Source organism: Berghia stephanieae, chromosome 8 (assembly GCF_034508935.2).
Source record: "Berghia stephanieae isolate SIO BIC M18660-M18661 chromosome 8, UCSD_Bste_1.3, whole genome shotgun sequence".
NCBI classification, from domain to species: domain Eukaryota; kingdom Metazoa; phylum Mollusca; class Gastropoda; order Nudibranchia; family Aeolidiidae; genus Berghia; species Berghia stephanieae.
This window is the reverse complement of record NC_088367.1, coordinates 25,008,514-25,018,513: the sequence shown is the minus strand read 5'-3', so window position 1 is coordinate 25,018,513 and position 10,000 is coordinate 25,008,514. Positions and strand designations below refer to the sequence as shown.

The following is a 10,000-nucleotide window of genomic DNA, read 5'->3' as shown; positions in this document are numbered from 1 at the left end:
GAATTATGTAAACTTGAGTGTTATTAATGAACAAAGGCAGAAAATGCAATTATAATGACGAAACTTCCGGAGTTCTCGATAACGACACCATGTTGAATTCGTTTTAATTTGTTCTGGATATTTAGACATTGTCTTAAAACCTTTCTTACATAATTTGTTTTCAATTTTTTTTTTCCTTCGCATTTAATGAGGTGACTCTCAAAAGCTGTTTAGTTGCATTTTCATCATCCAGCAGAGAAAAGTGCTATATTTGTAATTTATGTAATAATTTAAAGAGAAAAATACCGACGTAAAAATATTTGCAGGTCTGATAACCTGACGCAACTATGGTTTCTTTATTAACATTGTTGTAATGGAGATGGAATATTTCACGTTGATTTGAGAGTATTTCCATTACAAATCAAAACAAAACTAGAGCATTTATATAGCGCATTATCCACTAAAGGTGCTCAAAGCGCTTTGCAAGGGGTCCCTGGCTAGCATCAACACTTAACATGTAGGACAGGACATGACGCCTATTATACTTTTTTTCGGACAGAGACAACGCTGTTAACGGCCAGGTATTCATTTTACACCTGAGTACGGTGAGAGAAAGTGAGTAAAGAGCCTTTTCAAAGGGGCTCACCTATCCGCCGAGCGAGGCTCGAACCCAAGACCTTCCGGTCCGAAAGCGAGTGTCATACCACTTGACTACATAGCCGCACGTATTACAACGATGGGACAATAACAATCTTGGGTATCAGACCTGAGGATAAGTCAGTGTGCGTTGGACAATACCTATCTTCTTTACCTCTTAGAACAATACACTGGATGTCTTGAAATGTCAGAATTTTTCTGGTGATTCTGAAGCGTCCAATAGTAATAGTAATAGTAATGCTTGATAGTGTTAACTCATTTTCTATCTGAATGAGATTTAGCAGGTTTTGAAAGTCACTTATTCATTTATTAACTAAAACTTACATTCCATACGACGTGTACTTATTTTCAGGTCCGATAACGAATTCCTTACGGGTTCATTGTTATAATGGGATCTTTAAGAAATGACGCAAAACATTGTCCATTACAACAATGTTAAACTAACATTAGTTAGCCCGTAAGTGGTCAGACCTGCGTATATGTAGACGTCGATTACAAGTCATCGTTATTTTTTTATATTAAAAAAAATGTTAATTAGATAATAGGTTAGAAAAAAAACCCAAAAATGCCGGCTACAGTAAGTCCCTTGTGGAATAGTATTAGGTTCGAAACAAAGAATGCATGTTCTATGAATAGTTTATGAGTCGATCGACAGTTGTATTATCAAACATTTCAATATGACCAGTAATGTTTTCTTACTCAAATGTTTAATGTTACCTTGATAAAATTATTGATTGATCATAAATATTGTATTATGTTATGTTATGTTATGTTATGTTATGTTATGTTATGTTATGTTATGTTATGTTATGTTATGTTATGTTATGTTATGTTATGTTATGTTATGTTAAGTCATGTTATGTTATGTTATGTTATGTTATGTTATGTTATGTTATGTTATGTCATGTTATGTTATGTCATGTTATGTAATAATATTTAATGTGATTTAGAGTGGCAAATTCCGTGCATTGATTATCTGTTCCTAAAATATCATGAATTAGTGAGTATCATTTGAAACGATTATCCATAATATAAGTATAACTTTATATAAGCTCACAAGCAATTCTTAATGATATCCATGTATTTTGATAACATTTTTACCATCGTTTGTCGGTATAAACTAAAAAAAAAAAATAAAGTGGAGAAGAGGAGCAGACGACAGAATCCCAACCAGAACCGGAAGCTGCGTAAGTCATCTAGATGAAGGAGATTTTTAGTTGACTTGTCTGTCTAGCTTAGTACCTAGTATGCAAGTTTAGCGACTCCCTTTAGCATGTCACCAAAAACTCTAGAATGAGTCTGTAGTCTGTACAACACTAGATAGTCTAGTCTTTTTTTTTTTCCTTGACGGAGCGCATTTTTTAAAAACTCACTCTTGATTTGTAAACCAATTACATTATGTATCGACTTTGTAATGATATTAATATGAAATGATCAGCAATTTTAACGGTTAATTGGATAATAAATTGATTGATGAAAAAATCAGCAATTTTAACGGTTAATTGGTTAACAAATTGAGTGATGAAAAAAAGTGCCTCTGGACAAAATGTGACCCACTGCCTTAAAACGGTATGTATTAAGTCGGAATGATCTAGTTACAGAAAATTATTGATTATGAAGGCACAATGTGATCCGAATGAATGAGAAAATTTCTTCCTTTTTAAGTTGAGGAAATAAGACTTACATTTCAAAAAGAAGGCGTTGATTTTAACTCAAATTTCATAACTTAAAATTTTAAAGGCAATTTTAAGCATCGTGTTTAGCCCGACATAATACCGTTTTGGTACGACTGCTCACAAATGTGACCCCCGTCTCAAAACGGTATTTTATCGGGTGGATTTGACGCTAAAAATTGATTTTCTAGACCAAAATATGACATTTGGGTTGTTGTTGTATGTTTTGTTTTAACCAGTTAACTTCCATACTCTGGAAAAACAGGTGTTAAAAAAATTTGGCCAGAAAACTGCTTCTTCAAATATCGATCGATTTAAATTACTGTCATTTTGGCAAAAACTCTCAAACCTGGGAATTCGCGGAAGTCCCAGGTTTGAATGTTTTTGCCGAGATGAGGGTCGTTTAAATCGGTCGATAGGTATAATTTGAAGGACCAGTTTTCTGGCCAAATTTCTAAACACGTGTTTTTCGAGAATGAGACAGAACTAGCTGGTTAAGATTCCATTGAAGAGATTAGAGAAAGTTTCTTCAAATGCTAATAATGTAAATGTCATTTTCTTGTCATTTCTACTAGAAAATCACTTTTTTTTTACACCGTGCGTGTTTATCCGGTCATAACACCGTTTTGGGACGACTGGTCACTAAATTCCCCGATTACCGTTTTCCACCTAGGTACACATATTTGAAGGTCTGATAACCGAACTCAAAATTATGGGCCTGATTTAACATTGTTGTCCTGAACAATATTTTGCGTTAATTTGAGAGTAGATATTTCCATTACAGCAATGAGACAATAACAGTTTGGGATATCAGACCTGCAAAGAAGTATGCATCGGTTTCCACACAAAAACAAAATAGCACACTGAGTTTCTGTTTTCCTTTTCCTTTTTTTTTCAAATGATTATTTGGAGGGAAAAAAATGAATTCGTACCTCAAAAGCAAGTAAAGAATTAGATGTTAAGTGTCTAGATTATTTTTTTCCTACATTGTTCACGAAATATAATATGAACCAAGCAATGTAGGTAGGTACATGGAATGGGTGCAATGTCATAGATTACTCCATGATATGTAGTTTACAATGATTAATGAATACTCAGAATCACTTGACTGAATAAGTGTTATCCTATTACTATGTAGAAATGAGGCCCACGTTGAATACTCGGTATCACGTGATTGAATGTAATATTATTATGGAGAAATGAGAGTCACATTGAATACTCGGAATCACGTGATTGGAAGTGTTATATTTCTATGTAGAAATAAGGTCCACGTTGAGTATTCGGTATCACGTGATGGAATGTAATATTATTATAGAGAAACGAGACTCACGTTGAATACTCGGTATCACGTGATTGAATGTAATATGATTATGGAGAAATGAGACTCACGTTGAGTATTCGGTATCACGTGATGGAATGTAATATTGTTATTGAGAATTGAGACCCACGTTGAATACTCGGAATCACGTGATTGGAAGTGTTATATTTCTATGTAGAAATGAGGCTCACGTAAAAAAAATTCTTTGATGAATCAAAACGACAGGGAGTCAGTCTAAGTAGCTGTCGAATTCCTTAAATTCTACCTCACAAATCATCCAAAGAAAATCTCTTACTTTCTTAATTATCCAAAGGATAGCAAGCAATTACTATTGTCTTTCCATACTATAGAAACCGAGATAAACTGCGCCTCCATGAGCCTAATAATTCTGAAGAACTGCGTATAGCCTACATTATAAATTTACCGTGTAAAACTGAATATGACAATCGAAACTTTAAAATCAATGTAATTGAGATATCATCAATTGAGAGCAAAAACCAAAGTAACGAAGGATTAAATTTTAATAGCCTCGGCAATTCAAGTTAAAAAACCTGGTTAGAAAACCACATATACAAATTATTATTTTTTCTGCATGTAAAGTAATTTAGTCTCCGCAAAATGTTACACTCTTTGATTGTCGACGTAAGGAGCTGGTGTAATGTATGATATAAAAGGTCGCTTTCGTAACATTCTCCATAAAGAAAAAATGCCCCAATACTAGTAGGTTATTTGGAAAAAAAAAAACGAGGGAAAAGTCGTTTTCATCAGTTTCTATAGGCAAAATGATAAAAATAAACCAAAAAAGATTGACGATCTAGCGTCAGAATTATGCGACTATGTATGGTCTTGTGGTATGACATTCGCTTTCGGATTGGAAGGTCCTGGGTTCGAGCTCGCTCGGCGCATAGTTGGGTCCTTGGAAAAGACCTTTTACTGACATTTTCTCACCGTACTAAGGTGTAAAATTAGTACCTGGCCGTTAACAGCGTTGTCTCTGTCAGAAAAAGTTGCAATATCGCCTAACAGGCATCATGTGTCGTTCTTCATGTTACGCGTTGCTGTTGGGGCCCTTTGTAAATAGCTTTGAGAACGTTTAGTGGATATTGCTCTATATAAAAACTCATTTTTTGGGGAGTTTTTTTAAGTTACAGCTTTATAAATTGTTGAAAAAGTGTGGACAAGTTAGTTCCTTAAGAAACGATGTATTGTACTATTCTATTAGTGCTAGATCGTCAGATTTTGGTTCATTTTTCATTATTTAACCTTCAATATTCAATCTTCAATGGCTGGTATTTGCAAAAGGCCCCATGGGCCCATCACTGCAAATGTTCAGTCTCAGTCCAATCAAAAACAGGGAACAGTCACAGATTACTTTGACGAGCAAATACATTCAGAACTGTTTTGAAAGTTCCCAAGCATTCAACGTTCGTTATGTCCTAGTGGCAGGAAATTCCAGTCATTTATTGTTTGTGCGAAAACGCTGCGTTATATGTGTCTGTTCTTGTATAAGGTCCTACTAATTGCCACCCGAGCCGTCCGGATGCCTAGGGAAAACCGTCCGGAGGTCATCTAAAGCATTCAAGGGCCTCCGGATGGCTTTAGAATGTTTAGATGACGGACGGCTCCGGACGGCTATTAGTAGGACCGCTTGTATATGGTTGTATGTATTGTGATGTATTGTGTCTCCGTGTTAACTATGATTTTACCTATGTTATCTATGATAGAAACTGATGAAAACAATTTTTTTCTTAGTTTTCTAAATAACCACGTTTTTGAAAATGTTTGTGGTGAATGTTACGAAAACGACCTTTTGACTTTTGACACAGACTCATATTCACTCGTAATTGCTTGACTTTGATCCCCTGTACTACAATGTCATCGTAAATATAACATTGAACACAACTACAAATAAGTGACAATTTATCAGGTTTTAGTATTACGTAGATTTGTATGTTCAGATTTCTTTGTGCACAAGTAGAAGGATTTACAGTTGATTCCTTATCTGTCAATGTCGTTTAGGTTGATTAGCTCTTTATTTTATGAATACTTTAAGTTTCGAGCCAATATAATCATGTTTATATTTGTTGATTTTATCGTACAAATTGAATTTGTTTATTAATTTTTTTTTAATTGGCTAGAAGAAGTTGACAAATCAGGAATCAACTGAACCGACGAACACATATTTGCAGGTCTGATAACCGGACGTAATTATGGGCTCGTTTTAATTAACATTGTTGTTATGGAAAATGTTTTGCGTTGATTTGAGAGTATTTCCATCACAACAATGGGCCCAAAACAATTTGCGATATCAGACCTGAAAATACAGATACGTCGAACTGTACCATGACCAATTTCCCTTATTTAAAAAAAAATGAAATACTATTATAATCGTTTTGATTTCAATCATTTATCAGAAGTGTTATCCCCTGCACCATAGGTTATGTACCCTTTTAAAATAGAATTGCTTTATTGGATGCTTTTATTTGTTATTATAGACTTTTACCAATAGATTTCCTACAATGAAATATGTGTTTGTCATGTCTTTTTTAATTATTAAGGAGTAATTTTAACAGGTTAATACCACGTGTATCACTATTATAAGCTTTCAATCAATACATTTCTAGTATTAATATTAATATTAAGGGGCATTCAGGGGATTTTATCCTATTTCGCCCTATACCATATGTTATATTATGTTAATATGAATGAAATAAGATGTATTATAAGCATAGCTATTACTGTTTTCGTCTGATATTTTATGTGATTTGATTTCATACTCAATGTGGATGGTTTCCAATGATATCAAAAACATGTATTTCAAAATATCTTGAGATTTTATAAAGTGCAATATCTACTAACCGTGCTCAAAGCGCTTTACTAGGGGTTCCATAGCCATCAGCAACACTAAACATGTAGGACTAGACATGGGACCCGTAAGGCGATATTACAATATTTTTTCGGACAAAGCCAACCCTGTGAACGGCCAGGTAATCATTATTACACCCGAGTACGATGAGAGAATGTGAGTAGAGAGCATTTTCCAAGGACTCAACCAATATCCTCTCAGAGCGGGACTCGAACCTTGGACCAAACAATACTCCACATTTATTAGAATAAAGACACGAGTTGCCCCATTTATCCTGTACAATTTATCTAAATGCTATGATATAGATTGATCAAAATGAATACAAATTGAAAGAAGTATTTTTCGTTGGAATAGATAAAGATTGAAAATTAGATGATGCTATCACTATGACTTGGTGGTCCAGGTAGTTGAGTTCTTGGAAAAGGCTCTTTACTCATGTTCTCTCACCGTACTCAGGTGTAAAATGAGTACCTCGCCGTTAAAAGCGTTGTCTCTGTCGAAAAAAAAATAATTGTAACATCGCCAAACAGGCGTCATGTCACATTCTATATGTTACGTGTTGCTGTTGGTCAGGGACCCTTTGTAAAGCGCTTTGACCACGTTAAGTGGATATTGCGCTATATAAAAGCATTTTTTTAAAAAATCTGTTATAGGTAAGTTATAGGGAATCCAAGTATTGGAGCATTTTGGTGTGTGGGGAATGTTGGGGTAAACCGGATGTGAAAATAGGGATTTTAAAGATAAAATTATAATCAGAAATGTGGAATTTTGATTTTCGGTAGTTTAAGATTAAGATTGCGTTTGGCCCGACGTGCACTTATTTGCAGGTATGATAACCCATTTTATTATTGGCTCATTGTTGTAATGAAAATATTTTTTAAAAATTACTCAAAATATTGTTCATTACAACAATGTTGAACTATATAGCCAATATCTAGAGGTGCCTAAATGAGTCAATAAAATAGAGATTAAGATAAAGGGAGTAAATCTGACTCATGAATATGGGGAACAACACAAAACAAACGACGTTTCGGCCCATACTTTGTGTTCGGATGTCAGACCTGTATATTTTCACGTCGGTTTAGATCGAAGACAGAAATATTCGGTACGTCCTCTATAGAAAACAAATCTTGGTACCAAAGAGGACGAGCCGAATATTTCTCTGTCGTCGATCTGGCTTTTTAGTATATATTTGTGTCAGTGCATGACATAATCAGTCGGAAGGAGAATATTTTGGATTTGCAGTTATTTATTTATTTATTTATTTTTGCATTTTCTGAAATAATATGCTCCCCAGAGAATTTTAATCTTTATTTGAAGTAATCGGGTGATTTATGTTCAGACGTGTGGGAACGGTATCCAGCAATTTTTCTCAAATTTAATACTTTTTCAACTTGAATAGCTGTAAAAAATAATTTGAAGTGAAATTAAGCTTTGATATTTCCCAAAGACGTATGAACAGGGTTAATTAAATCATTTATGACAAGAACTCATTTTTTATAATAAATCTGACCTTCTAACTTACTTAGCGATATTTCAGTTCAAACCTTTCTCCATCCGACTGATTATGTCATTCACCGTAACATTTATGTTTTTTATTGTTTTCATGTTTGTTTGTTTGTTTGTTGTTGGTTGAAGAAGGGTTTTGAGCCCGAAACGCTCCGTGTTTAGGTATTTTGTTTGTTTTTGAAGCTGTTATATTATTGTATATCCCATGATAATTTAATTAAACACATGCAGTAGATATCCGTGCTAAACCACTACCAACGGCCATGGGTTTCTTTATTTAGCGAAGAATCGGAGGAGAAGCACCAGGAAGATTCCTCCGAGCAGCAGGAAGATTCCTCGGAGCAAGCTGATCAGGAGAAGTTGGGTGGGGAGCAAGGCCAGTAAGTCACATGGCTGCACTTGAAGTTATCCCATTGGTGAATTTAGATGCTCTCTTGGATAATTTAGTTTTGGAGATTGAAGCCCACCCCCCCCCCCCCCCCCCCCTAACCCCCAATGCGATTTTATAGACGTTCTCGAACCGTTGCACCAATTTATTGAGATTTAGATTTAGTTGAGTTTCTTGACACATTCATGTTGTTAATTTCTTTCTTATTTGTCAACGTCGTCGTCGACGTCATATTCCTCATATTCATTATCATCATCATTATCATCATCATCATTATCATCATCATCATCATCATCATCATCATCACCACATCATCGTCATCATCATCATCATCATCATCATCATCATCATCATCATCATCATCATCTTCTTCTTCTTCTTCTTCTTCTTCTTTTTCTTCTTCTTCTTCTTCTTCTTCTTCTTCTTCTTCTTCTTCTTCTTCTTCTTCTTCTTCTTCTTCTTCTTCTCCTTCTGCTCCTCCTCCTCCTCCTCCTCCTCCTCCTCCTCCTCCTCCTCCTCCTCCTCCTCCTCCTCCTCCCTACTTCAGCTCAATACATAATATATAAAATCCGCTAGGGACGTTTACATGGGATATAAATAATTACAGTGTTTCATACCATCTGAGGACTTCTCTAATACCGTTCTTTCAGAGTACCTATATTATAGGTTCTCTGCTGATCCGACCATGTTTCTCAGACTCTATATTCGGTCACCGGAAATATAACATTACTCATGGCCTCGTCTAAATTAGCGGCCGTCACAAATAAAAGGCGAATTCTAAAATTGGGTTGCGGAGAGAAAGAAAGAGATCACGTAGGCGTAGATTTAACTCACTCAACCCTAACACCGACTATATCCGTAGTTTACTCGGGTTACTTTTACACCATGCCTATTTATTACATTTTTCGGAGATAAATTATAGGCGAAGTTTCAAAGCTAATGTTTTTGAATTTTTACATGTTAATGATATGTGAATAAAACTTTATGTACATGCTCATTTTTAATAAATTTTATACAAATTTTAAAATTAGCAAAGATCTCTAGGATGGAGTGAGTTAAGGAAATGGCTAACATTTTCTTACTGCTTAATTAATGATATTATTCTACGCCCTCGCGTTTTCGTCACGAAAAAATAATCCTTGACTGGGAGGGAAGTAGACAAAATATCTAGTTATAGTTTTGGGATATGATGTTTTTTTCCTTTTAAAACATGTCTCGGTTGTGTAGTTACATTTTTTGTTTTTTATAAATATATATTGGTTTGTAAGCATTTTAGTTTATTCCTCTTAATGGGGACATGTGCTTGTGTCTGAGTGAGACTTTTAGGTGATCTCAAATAACGTACACTGATAGTGTGCTCTTGGAATCTACATCTGTTTCTTATTTGAGCCTTATGCCATTTGTCTTACCTTTTCTCGTGTGCTTTCATTTCTGAATCTAAAACTTTTTGACTATCCCATTATCTTCCTTTTTTATTGGTGCTGAAATGACCTCAATGTGTTGTAAGCATTGACAAAGATTCTTATCAAATATCAGTATGAAAAACAATCCTATGATAATAATAATAATCATCATATGAAAAGTGTATATGAAACAGCACCAGACAAAGC

At 34.7% G+C, this 10,000-nt stretch overlaps 1 protein-coding gene across 8 annotated transcripts in view; it reads left to right on the top strand.

The window, feature by feature from the left end:
- The window catches only part of LOC144978426 (uncharacterized), a 49,290-nt gene that overhangs the window by 11,177 nt on the left and 28,113 nt on the right, over positions 1–10,000 (top strand). For 5 of the 8 annotated variants that reach the window (XM_078924462.1, XM_078924463.1, XM_078924461.1 and 2 more), the window contains exons 4-5: positions 1,776–1,823; positions 8,284–8,382. The exons of 2 other annotated variants lie outside the window; for them this stretch is intronic. In XM_078924462.1, the coding sequence (XP_078780588.1) occupies positions 1,776–1,823; positions 8,284–8,382 (147 nt within the window). The remainder of the gene's footprint in view (positions 1–1,775; positions 1,824–8,283; positions 8,383–10,000) is intronic. One more of the 8 variants, XM_078924464.1, reaches the window with a different exon arrangement.